At 35.8% G+C, this 13,529-nt stretch overlaps 1 protein-coding gene across 7 annotated transcripts in view; it reads right to left on the bottom strand.

Moving 5' to 3' along the window:
- LOC142855913 (acidic proline-rich protein HP43A-like) overlaps positions 1-13,529 on the bottom strand; it is a 301,657-nt gene that overhangs the window by 256,188 nt on the left and 31,940 nt on the right. For 2 of the 7 annotated variants that reach the window (XM_075982534.1, XM_075982531.1), the window contains exon 2: positions 535-570. The exons of 4 other annotated variants lie outside the window; for them this stretch is intronic. In XM_075982534.1, the coding sequence (XP_075838649.1) occupies positions 535-570 (36 nt within the window). Of the gene's footprint in view, positions 1-534; positions 571-1,731; positions 1,843-13,529 lie in introns of those variants that run through there. One more of the 7 variants, XM_075982532.1, reaches the window with a different exon arrangement.

The raw sequence follows: 13,529 nt of genomic DNA, 5'->3' as shown, positions 1-13,529 counted from the left end.
TACTATAACTCTGTGGATAATAAAAAAAAAGGATAGGAGAAAGACTAAAAGATGTTCCATTCAGTTTTCCTACAGTGCTTTTGTATCTATTACTCAGCTTTTTGTGCAAAGCTGGTTGAGAAATATAAATTTTAAAAAGATGAGAAAGCCTGAGATCTGTGAAATTACATATCTATCTAGTGTGGATTCTTACACTTCTAAAAGGAATAAATAGAGAAAATTCTTTGACCAACCCATAGAGTTATGGAAATTTTTAAATGAAGACACTCAATATGCTCATCATATGCAAGCCATTGCTTCCATCTGTGGAAGAGACAAAATATTCCTGGCATAAAAGGCTTTCTTTCTACTCTTCCAGTGCATTGCCCTCTTCTAGGTCCTAGAGACAATGCAGGGGAGCTTTCCTATACATCTCAGGGTAAGCTGTCACATGCTAACTTCAAAAAATAATAAATTTGTGAAATGTCATAGTACTGTATAGTTACAGAAGTAAAGAACACTTAATTGGTTAATATAAGATGAATCTGGCCCTACCTAAGAGCTGAGCAGAAGATTCTTCATTGATGATCTCTAGAAAATAAGCACAAGAGCAGTGAAAAGTTATTTACAAGATATTTCAGCTGGAAATACAAATGAATTTCAATAACATCTTCACATCCGCTAAGAAGTATATTATTTTTTGAAAGTGCTACGGATACTGCTTCCAGAATGGTTTCTATGATCAGGAACAAAGACTATTTTGTTTCTAAGTATCTCTGGCAACCTTTACTGTTAATCTTCATTCTAATATTGGAATTTCAGTCTGACTAGTTCATATTTTTTTATGTTTTTCTTCATGACCTTAATTTGTTATATAATATATATCCACAGTTATTTCATACATGAAGTAAGTATAATCATTGCTGTAAATACTTTGTGAAGAACAATGAATATTGCATGTGGGTTATTAAGATTGAGAAAGAGGCCCAGGAAGATACCACAGTGTGTAAAAGTGTGTCTCTCACAATTTGTATTTAGTTCCTGGAATCTTATGGTAGAAATGCAATTTTTTTCTGACAATATGCTGTCTTCTAACTGAAATGTGAAAAAATATTCAACCATTCTCTCTCTCGCTCTCTCTATCTCTGTCTGTCTCTCTTTCTGTCTATCTTTCTCTCTCTCTGCATGACTTTGTGTTTGTGTGTTGTCTCCCTTATTATCTCGCACACACTCATACATGTACACATACATACACAGACAGTTCTGCATGCACACATGTACTCAAAAATAATTTAAGAATTTATTCACTGATATTTCTAGCTGATTGTATATAGTTTCAAATTTATAATATTCTTTCTTGTCCCAAAATCATCCATGAGATACCTTTGCTTCTTTCAGTTTTTGCTCTCATCTGTACAGAAAAGTTAGCATTATTTACTATTGGCTTCTCATAAATCCTTGAGAACTGAGCTTCCCTCTATCAAATGTATCATGATTCTGTGTATCTATCATCCCCCATGAAAAAGATTATTTCACAAATGCAATTATTCAATTTTGTTGTAAAATAGTTTCCTAAATTTTACTATAAGCAAAGACTAAGATCCAATGCCAAATGAAAATATACATATTCTGATATGTTTTCCTAATCCTTTACTTCAGTTTCTTATTTATCGTTTTACATTTCTCCCAGCCCTGTATTTCAGTATTACCCAATTTCTATTTCACTGAAGCAATGTCTACCGTACTTCACACCTGCATCTGCTCTCTGAACTGAGCTCAGGGCCAGCAAGGCTGCTGTAAGCAGGACCACCAGCATCTTGGAGGAGGCTTTGGAGTTTCTCCCAAGTCTGTGCTGGGAGAAACAAGGCCAGAGTTTTTATAAGAAAAATAGAACAAAGGCACTTTTCAGGTCCTTACTGGTGACCTGACCTTTTGTTTGGGACATTAGCCTAGCAGGATATAGTAGAGAGTAGGTTGTGACTGTCTCACTTCTCAGTGCTAAAAGATGAAATTTGCACAACCATGTTGGTGTGATTAAGGCATCGTCAAGATATTGGAAATAAAGTTGTTATTGTTTAAGCTCTAGTTTGATATGACCATGACGCCTATCATGTTAGTTGTAATGAGAGGGAATTTGCCTCTCTGCCATCATGTATATTTTTGTCCCAGTTCTTCCTTTCATTCAGGCTAGAGATAGGTTTTGTTTACTTTTCAATGCAACCTCTATTTATGGTTTTCCCCACATGTTATCATGTATATAATCCAGAGATGAATGTGTTTTTCAGTTCTGCAGGCAGTTAGGACATCAAGGAGAGATGCATATAAGAGACAAACAAGAGTGACAGACTGTTTGGGCACACAAAGGCTGATCAGAATCCCCAGGTCAGGTTCACATTAGAGAAGCTATTTTATCATAGACCTAGAAGACTTCATAGACTGTTCTTCATCATGTTCCTCTGTGTTATAGAAAGAAAACTGGCAGTTGAGATTCCAAGTAACTGTAGGAACAGGTAATCACAAAGACATCTTCACTAGTCCTCATGAGCATAGTTTCACTTGTTTTTCAAAAATTGATTAGCAGATACCCAGGTGTGGTTTAACACACCTTCATCCCAGAACTTGGACTCTGAGGCAATTGAATCTGTGAGTTCTTGAGCAGCCAGGTTTACTAATGAGTTCTAGGACTTTTAAGAGGCTGGTACACGAAGAACCTTCTCAAAAAAGCAAAGAAAGAACAAAATGCTTAGCAGATGTTGTATTTAAATGCGTCTTCAAATAATACTAATTTTGTTTTACTCTATGAGCCTATTTTTTCTATTGTGAGAGGTTCAAACTGCAAATATAGTGAGCTGCCATTCATGTCCCAAGCAATACCAGTATTTCATAATTTCATAGTTTTTGTATGGGTTTAATAGAAATTTGAAGAGTATGTGGATGAGGTAAAGCACAAAGGGCCACATGGATGTTAATTTAGATGATACTTCACTCACATGAAACACTTTGCTGTATTGTGAATATCAGTCTGCTTGATGTTCCATTTGAAACATATGGAGATAATCTCACAAAACAAAAATGCTAACAAAAAGTCCTTTTCTGTAGATGCGGTGAAATTCTGTAATGTTAGCAGTTGTGGTTTTTCACTCCCTCAGGTGATAACAGATAGATTCTGAATGGTTAGTGTATTTTCATTTGTTAGTTTACTCTGGTTCTATGAAAATCAGACACATTCTCATTGGAACCATGATGTTGAAAGTTAACTATTGTGAATAATGCCTAATGTTATTGTCAGGGTAGTTTTCTATTCTCTGCAGACACAAGATGGGCAGGATTTGGAGATGAGGGATCCTGACCAGGGCTTGCCTTGGTGAACTTTTTTCAGGGAAAGTCAGAAGAGGAGAGGAGAAAGTTAGGTATACATGTTCATGTGTGGGCAGCTGAGGGGTTGGCTGTTTTTGCAGAGCATTGCCTTGTCCTCATCTAGGTGGGTCCTGGAATAGAGAAGCTGATTTTGCCAAATATCAGACAACTTTGATACCTTTTCTTGACCTTTATCAGTGTTAGCAACTTGTGAAAGGGATCATTGTTTCAGGCTAGAAAAATATCACCTAGAAACTCAGCAGAAATAATACAAACAATTTGTGGAGTAACTGAGGAGAAACAGTCAGTCATCAATGTATTAGGTGGGCCAAGAAATACACAATATGCCACAGACTCATAGGAACTTGCAGTGATTGAAGCAGTTGAGGATTGGCTTTTCCATATTATACACCTGAACCTGTTCTGATTACAATCATGAAGGATTTAAATTCATCAACTCGCAAAGTTACTACCATGTCCTATTTATTACTAAACTACTGAAAATACCCACAATATAAATCCAGTCCATACTGAAGTTCCATTTTTAATTTGTGTAGATTCAGTATTGATGTTCATGGGATGAGTCCAGATTATCATCTGATTTTCACTCTCAACGACTTACTCTTTGTTCACATTCTCATCAGCCTTTGCTGCTGTTTTCTCTAATCATGGTGACTATTGTGACTGATGTCAAGTGGAATAGATTCACTGCTTTAAGCTGTATATCTACGAAAACTACAAGTGTTGAATGTGTACAAATTATTTATTAGTTCTCTTTATTTTTTCCTATTTTGGCATACCCACTCAGGGCTTGAAAAATGTCTTGGCTCATAACCAAGAATTTAAGAGAAAAATACTCTCAATGATTTTTTTTTAACTTCTATGGGATTAAAGGCGTGCGCCACCATCGCCCGGCTCAATATGTGCTTTTGATAGATATGTGAAAACTGCAGAGATACAATGGCTAGTGGCATCTCTGTATTTATCAGAGATGCATTATGAAAGCAAAATATATTATCACATTGCAAATTTACTGTTGTTATTTAAATAGTAGAGCAATCTTGTCCCATGGGCATTTTGAAAGTCAAAGGAGCAGTTATATGGGTAAGCAGAGGTTACCTGTGCCATGGCTGCACTTTTGCCATGGCTGAACTGATATAATTACTTAGAAGCCTGATATTATTTATAAATGCTTGGCTAATAGTTCAGGCTTGGTACTGGATAACTCTGAAACCTTAACTCATATTTTTTTTGTTTTAATTTGTTTATTTTTTTCCATTTATTTATTTATTTTTATTTAAAAATTTCCACCTCCTCCATTCCTCCCATTTCCCTTCCCCTCCGTCTCCAGTCCAAACAGCAGTCAGGATTCCCTGCCCTGTGGTAAGTCCAAGGTCCTCCCCACTTTATCCAGGTCTAGGAAGGTGAGCATCCAAACAGAATAAACTCCCACAAAGCCAGTACATCCAGTAGGACCAAAACCCAGTGTCACTGTCCTTGGCTTCTCAGTCAGCCCTCCTTGTCTGTCATGTTCAGAGTCTGGTTTGATTACATGTTCCATCAGTCCCAGTCCAGCTGGCCTTGGTGAGCTCCCATTAGATCAGCCCCACCATCTCAGTGGGTGGGCGCACCCCTTCTGGTCCTGAATTCCTTGCTCATATTCTCCCTCCTTCTGCTCCTCATTGTGACCTTGGGAGCTCGGTCCAGTGCTCCAATGTGGGTCTCTCTCTAGCTTCATCCATTGCCAGATGAAGGGTTTATGGTGATAGGCAAGATATTCATCAGTATGGCTATAGGATAGAGCCATTTCAGGCTCCCTCTCCTCGGCTGCCCAAGGATCTAGCTGGGGACATCTCCATGGACACCTAGGAACACCTCTAGAGTCAAGTCCCTTGCCAACCCTAAAATGGCTCCCTAAATTAAGATATATATATATATATATATATATATATATATATATATATATATATATATATATATTTTCCCTGTTCCCATATCAACCCTTCCTTTATCTCAACCGTCCCATTCTCCCAAGCTCTCCCCATCCCCCCTTCTCCCTTTTTTCTCCCCATCTCCCCTACCCCAAGACCACCCCCACCCACAAGTTTCCAATTTTTGCCTGGCAATCTTATCTCCTTCCAATATCCAGAAGGATAACTATATGTTTTTCTCTGGATTCACCTCTTTATTTAGCTTCTCTAGGATCACGAACTATAGGCTCAATGTCCTTTATTTCTTATCTGCCCTCTGCCTCACAGATCAATACTTGGTACCTCATTTTCTACACATCCCGATGCCTCTACATCTCTGGTGCCTCCTCTGACACTGTCCTTCTTCCTCTCAGCATTCTCAGTTTGGTTGTCTCACCTATACTTCCTGTCTTGCCACTGGCCACTTAGTTTATTATTAACCAGGAAAAGTAACACATAATTAGAATGTAGAAAGGAATGTTTCTTTCCCCTTTTATCTTATTAAATAGGTTTCAATTTTATATAGTAAAACTGTATATAACAAAACAGTTATTAAATAAGAATTGTAGTTAGAATACCCAGTCCATTTGTATTTCACATATTTAGAGAATATATTCTATTATTTATCTTACCCTTATGAATCTAAAGTTTTTTACCTAATTTATCTTTCATCATAACTAAGAAAATTTTAATTATGACTATTTTTCAACTCTATCAAAACCCCTAAGGATGAAATCTTAACTAATAACAGGGACATCTGACTATTATAGAGTCACCGTAAGTATTTCTATAATATTGGGGGCCAAATCATTGTCCTATGAGCCTAGACTATCTGACAGCCTTTTCTGAAAAGCAAGGAATTTTGAAGGACTGTATTTGACCATATTGGCAAAACTTTGTCAGTTACTTTCTTTTGCATCCTGCTGGTGCAGATGGAACAGAATATTTATTGTCAGCAACTGAGGCAAAGGTGGCTTTTTTTTGCCTAAACTGGCTAGTTTTTACCACAAAGAAAACCAAATCCCTATAGAGTTTTTAATGCCCATTTTACTCTCTGTAATCTAATTTTAAAACAAGAAAGCAACCTTGGATTTGTTTCAGTATATAAAAATTCATATCAATGTAAAATAATTAAGACTAGTAGTTGCTTTCTTGTTTTAAAAATAGATTTAATAATCTTTCCTTTTATTCTATCATTTCTATATTCCTCTTTTTTTCTTTTCAAATTGGGAACCTTGAATTTAATCCCCCTAGTTTAGCTTTTCGTGGCCATTACCATTAATAATTTGCGACTAATCAACCTTTAATGATAATAAATATCAGTAACACATTTTTGGAAAGTTGGTATTGTTTTTTAAATTTTTCGTTATCATTTTTTTACTGGTATTCTTCATTTCCTGCCAAAATTAATGTTTATGTTTAAATCTTGTCTGATGTAGTTTGTGAGACTGGATCATCTCCAAGCTAGCATCCTTGGAGCTGTTTTGTATGCTTGATCACCTGGATTATTCATTTTCTTTAGTGTTTTGTCCCCTTGTTCTGAAAATATATAAAATTTTATAGGTAACGTGAATTACTTATATGGAATATCTGATGTGTATAAGTTAGCTAAAGATTTTTTCTTTATATTTGAGTGGGAAAAATATGTTACATGTTTTGCAGTTTTTGATCGTTATTTCTTTATGTGTATAGTCAGAATTTGTAGGATCAGTATTATCTGATCATACCATCTTGAAAAAGTCCATAGCTTCTTATGTATGTATAAAAGCATAAGCTTTTCCTCAGAGAAACATATCCTTTGACTCCCATTTTGAAATTAAAACATTTTAAAACATATTGTTTGATTTAGTTCAGCAACTTTCATACAGTCTATTAGCAGCCAAAAAATTAGAAAACATAGACACATATAAGATCCAGACACTCTGTTACTTCCAATTATGTAACAATTTCTTTTATATTATTTTATTCATTTCATAGGGACTTTAATATTTTAAAAGTATATATTTCTTTCTTAAGATTGTCCATGTCTCTCTTTTTTCCCAATTCTTAAAGATATTGTAACCCATTTAGAGCTTTTTTTCCACCTAAATGTCTCTTTTTTTTTTAAAAGTCTGTACTATTTTATTTATTTATTTATTTATTTATTATGTATACACTGTTCTGTCTGTATGTATGCCTGCCCACCAGAAGAGGGCACTAGGTCTCATAGATGGTTGTGAGCCACCATGTGGTTGCTGGGAATTGAACTCAAGGACCTCTGGAAGAACAGCCAGTGCTCTTAACCTCTGAGCCATCTCTCCAGCCCCCTAAATGTCTCTTTATTGAATATCAATAATCATTTTTCTGAGCTCATGAGCCTTTATACTGGTAAATAACTTGGTTAGGGTCAAACCCTCTTCTTTGGCATCTGACTCTGCCCTGCTTGCTTCACAAAAAGCTAAACTTTATGATGGATGTATTGATATGAAAGCCACTTTTATTACCCCAAGTCTGATCAGTTTTTGTCTTCATGCTGACATCAGTAGTGTGCCAGCTATTGCGTGTTATCCCCATATAAGTGTTTGATATAGCATGTCCTCTTAAAATAGCCATGTGTATTTTGCCATTAGTATAGTGTCAGAAATCTATCTCTCAAAGGAGCCATTCTTCTTCTTGCTGCTAGCAAATAGAGCATACCATGAAAAGACAGTTACTAAGAAGCCAAGTTTGACTCCATTTTTGAGTGATTAGAATTCTTCTTTAAGTTTGTCAAGTATTTTGTGGGAATTCTGGTCCCTAATTGAAATTCCAATTGTTATTTTTTAAAAATAGGTAAATTAGGTATGAAAGGCTAGAGTTACTATATACAAGGAGGAAGTACTTAGCCCTACCACAACTGATATGCCAGACATTGTTGACATGACCACAAGAGTCCTCACCATTTCTGTGGAATGGATATAGAGTAGGGTATGTGGAAGGTTTGCAAAGCAGGAAGAGTGGAGGCAGAGGAAACTGGATTCATATATAAATAAAAAAGTATGTTCTTAGAAATAAAATTAACAGATGAATAAAAAATTTACTGTCGCAAAGATAAGTTAAATAAAATAATATTTTCTATAAATTTGCAAAATATAAATGAACTGAGTATCGTACCTGCAATTCCTACTAAATAACTGCTATATATTTATATTTATATATATTTAAGTTTGAAACATTACTTTTTAATTGGGCATAAAGAGGAGAATGCTATGAAATAACCCTTTCGTACACTATAAATATGTATTTCTCTCATTGATTAATAAGGAACTGACTGGCAAGGAGGCACACAGATAGTATAGACAGTACAGCCAAACTGAGAATACTGGGAGGAAGAAGGACAGAATCAGAGAAGTCATTAAGAAACAGAGAGAAGCAAGAAGAACTTTCCATACTGACAAAAGGTCCCAAACCCCATGGCCAAACTCAGGTAAAAATATGGATTTATTGAAAATATAAGAATTATCTAGTAACAAGCCTTAATTATTCCAAACATTTATAAATAATAATGAGTCTATATGCCTGTTATTTGGAAACTGATGGACAGGAAGAAAAGTCTGCCTAAATATACCTTTGTTAGACTCCTATATTCATTGGAGGTGATCCTGACACAAAGAACAGTTTTATACTTTCAGTAAGGAAAATGAAGTCTGAGACAAGGAGCATAGGGATACCTAGTTAGACTTCTTCACATGTGTGTACTGTGGAAATGATACAAACATTTGCCCTTTCCTTGAATTTCTTCAGTGTTGGCAATCTGTGAATCAGACCATTCTGTTACCTTCCCCCAAAATGTCATCTATGAACTCATGAGGCATAATCCAAACAATTTATGGAACAGCTCACCAAGAAGACATTTAATAAAGGTGAGGTTAAATGATGGGCAGCATGCCACAGGCCCTTAGTGACCTGGAGGTTGTTAGAGCCCTGAAGTAATCCATATCTGGAATGTAAACATTGGAGTTAATATTGTCTTCATAGAAAGCACAACTTCTACCTTCTACTTCCCAGTACAATGTATACATTTTCTAAACTTCCACAACAGTCATAGACAGATTGAGAGAATAAATAATGTGTTGTATTTTAACATAGAATATGGTGCTACGACATATATTTTCTTCTCACTTCCATTTTTTGTTTTTTTTCTTTTTTTCTTTTTTTTTGGTTCCAGCAAAAAGTATGAAAGTTATGTTGCCATACAGAATCTGTTCTGCCCATCTGTTTTTTATGTTATTTAAAAATTCATGTGCTAAATATCTTCTTTTGATTCCTTTTTGTTTATTTCTTTGTGTGTATGTGTGTGTGTGTGTGTGTGTGTGTGTGTGTGTGTGTGTGTGTGTTTTGGGGAGGGAGATTCATGAAATTTTATACTAGTGAAAATGTGATATACCAAATATAAGCCAATTAGTCTTCTTCTTGGCACATTTTTTGATGATTCATTTATTACCCTCAGATACATCATTTGCTAAGGTGTCTTCATATTTCTTAGTTTGATGCCTTCATTCTCCTGTACAATTTAAGGAAGGATCCATTCAGTTCTCTTTTCAAATTGAAGTCTCTTGCTTTGAGAATGTTTGATGTTAATCTTTCCCAAAATATTACTTCAAGCTCTTTCTCAATGTTCATTTTCTGTCTATAATTAGAAATTTTTATCATTAGTAAAATGTACCAAAATATTAATTTTCCTTTTTGAATCAACTCACAAAAGTTTTCCACATAAGTCCTTTTTTTTAAGATTCCGTGTGCAGCAAACATTTCTATTCAAAGATATTGTCTTCTCTCTGTTTTAGAATTTCAATAGGAAAAGTGTAGCAGGTAAAATGACCAGAACATAATCAAGTTGTGGAACATACTGACACACATGTGCATTCCATAATTTCTTTTCTACAAAACTGAATCAACCTCAGCTGATCATTTTCTTGGACTATTAAGTCCTTATTACATTTTAAGTTTTAAAATAAATCGCTTTGTTCTTGAAGTATCTATTCAAGTTGGGCCATAGCAAATTAATATTTTTAAATATTATATGCATGTGATTGCAGATATCTGAGAAGACCAGAAAATGGCATTAGTTCCCCTGGAGTTGAAGTTATAGGTTGTTATGAGTCACTAAATATGGACGCTTGGAAGGAAACTTAGTCCTTTTTACAAGAATGGGACTTGCTATTTACCTCAGGGCATCACTCCATATCCCCAAGTGCACATTCAGGACAAATAAAAGTGATTCTAATGTTGAACCCGTGGTGATAAGCCTGTCATTTCAAATAAATTATTGTTATCTGAATTAAATCACATGCAAAATAAATAAAATCGGTATTTTTATAAAGTAATAAAATAAAAAAGATATCAGTGATAATTCTTTTGCAAGGAATGTTAAACAGCCCTACCTTGTATCAGTACTTTGTATGAAAGCCAGTGGAAATAACTCATAATCAGTTTCCTCAATCTACAATTCACTATATCACGAACGATGTCTTGATAACTGATTTAGAATCAGATGCCTTAGAGAAAACATTTAAAGAAGTAAAGAGAATTTTGCTTTGCTAGGGAATACAAATTGCTCCTGAAAAACTACAAAGAGGAGATGATTTTAATTACCTAGGATACTTAATAGATTTACAAAAACAAATCAACCACAGAAAGTACAAATCAGGAGAGATCAAATGTGAGCTCAATGATTTTCAGAAATTCATTCTTTTGATTCTTAAAGTAACAATTGTCAATGTTCAAAAATTGATACTCTGAAATAATGAAGATTAGAAATTTAACAGAAAAGCTAGGTCTATTGGGGAAGAGGGTGCTGAGGAAATCCTAACTCTTAGCACCTAACAATATTTTATCTGAAATGACAGGCTTATCACCACGGGTTCAACATTAGAATCACTTTTATTTGTCATGAATGTACACTTGGGGATATAGAGTGCAGGCCTGAGGTTAACAGCAAGTCCTATTCTTGTAAAAAGGACCAAGTTCCCTTCCAAGCGTCCATATTTAGTGACTCATAACAACCTATAACTTTAACTCCAGGGGAACTAATGCCATTTTCTGGTCTTCTAAGATATCTGCAATCACATGCATACAGACACAGACAGACAGACAGACAGACAGACACACACACAAACAGACTCATGGGGTAATAGCTATATATGCATACATAAGAGATTTTGAATTTGGTAAGGTGCAGGGTGACACAGGAGGAGTTGTAATGGGGATAGGGAGATTTGTCTTTCGCTGGTGTAGAACAGCTGAGAGACTGGGTGGGAAAACCTCTGTCAACACTGAAAAGTCCACAAAAATTAGCAGATGAAGCTTAAAGAGAATTGGCTCTGGATAATAAAAAATTGCAGGACACTCCTAAGTATTACTGTATCCAGAGAATATTTGTATACTCATTATTCTGACTTTTCCCATTCTTCTTCACCAATTATTATTCAGAAAGAAGATAATATACTGGAATGGATGTTTTGTTCTTTTTTTTAATTGAGCTCTACATTTTTCTCTGCTCCCCTACCTACCTCTTCAACCCTCTTTCAAGGTCCCCAAGCACCCAATTTACTCAGAAGATCTTGTCTTTTTCTACTTAGCATGTAGATTAGATCAATGTATATCTCTTTTAGGGTCCTCTGGGATTATGATTTGTGGCCTTGTTTTCTTTGCTTTATGTTTAAAAACCACTTATGAGTGAGTACATGTGATAATAGTCTTTGTGTATTTGGGTTACCTCACTCAAAATGATATTTTCTAGCTCGATCAATTTTCCTGCAAAATTCAAGAAGCCTGAGCAAATAGGGTAACCAGTATATAATTAGTGTAGACCTCTGTGTCTTTCCTGACACTCTTCCATAAAGCATGGTTCTCCAAATACTACCTTTTTTAGTGAATGGTGACATGTAAATCCCACCAGAATAAATCATGGGGGATAGAACTTTCAATCATCCCATGAAAAGTTCATTTCTATCTTTGGAAATGGTTGCAACAGTCTTTTTCTACAGGAATCCCATAATTCTGTAAATGAGAACAGTCTCTCCCACACTCCCATGTTACATTATCTCTCCTAATGTTGTTCCTCTCAATGTTTTAATTAAGAAAATTAAGAAATTTTTAATTAAGAAAATTAAGTAATTAAGAAAAAATACTCTGTTCCACCAAGACCACATTGTATATTCTCCTATTCTGGTAGCCCTGCCTATACCCATGCCTGACTTTTGGACAATTAGTATTTATTAAACCAATACAAGTGACAAATCTTTACAGGGTACAAGACCATTTTCCAACAGCAATTCCCCCTTTTTTGTCAAAACAAGAACTCTGAATCCAATTTCCTTTGTTTAGCTTTTCTTGAATATTATCCATAACTTATAACTAACAGTATAAACAAAGACAAACATCTATAATCCATTTTTGGGGAATGTGGGCATAGTTGTCTGGGCTACTTCCTGCTGCTTCTCTCCCCCGCCCCTTCTGCTTTCCTCTTCTCTGCTGGAACCACGGATTCTGTGAGTCTTTCCCTAATTAAAGCTGAATATATTATTATAATTTCTGTCTTCCTTCATTTACACTGCTACATTTTTGGTGCCCAACATGTAGCTTTTTGGATAGCCACAATGAATCAGAGCCTCCCAGGTGGCGACCCCTGAGAGCCAGCGCCCCCCCACTGGAGGCCTCTCCCTCCACGCAGATTGTACCCTCTCAGCACAGCTCCTTGCCAGTCTGCTCTGCCTGACTACAGTGGCAGAGGCAGCTGAGCTTCTGAGTCACTGAGCCTCTGCAGCTACTTGGTTTTTCCTAGTGCTTGCTAGAAAGTCTACAAATGGAACTCCGGAAGTAGCCCCGCACGCCATACTACTCAGCTACGTCTAACACGCGACAACTGTTTTGTTATATGTAATCTTACTATGTTAAAGCCTTTCTTTTTTGCTTGAACAGAAAAAGGGGAAATGATGTGGGAGTCTTCTGTTTTGTGTTGATTTCATTGGTTAAATAAAGAAACTGCCTTAGCCCTTTGATAGGACAAAAAAATTAGTTAGGCGGAGTAGACAGAACAGACTGCTAGGAGAAAGAAGCCAAGTCAGGCAGTCCCCATGATTCTCCCACCCGACACAGCCGCAGATTAAAATCTTCCCTGGTAAGCCACCTCGTGGGCTACACAGATTATTAGAAATGGGTTAGATCAATATGTAAGAGCTAGCCAATAAGAGGCTGGAACTA

Source organism: Microtus pennsylvanicus, chromosome 8 (genome assembly GCF_037038515.1).
Source record: "Microtus pennsylvanicus isolate mMicPen1 chromosome 8, mMicPen1.hap1, whole genome shotgun sequence".
Classification (NCBI taxonomy): Eukaryota; Metazoa; Chordata; class Mammalia; order Rodentia; family Cricetidae; genus Microtus; species Microtus pennsylvanicus.
This window is presented reverse-complemented; position numbering and strand designations above follow the sequence as displayed.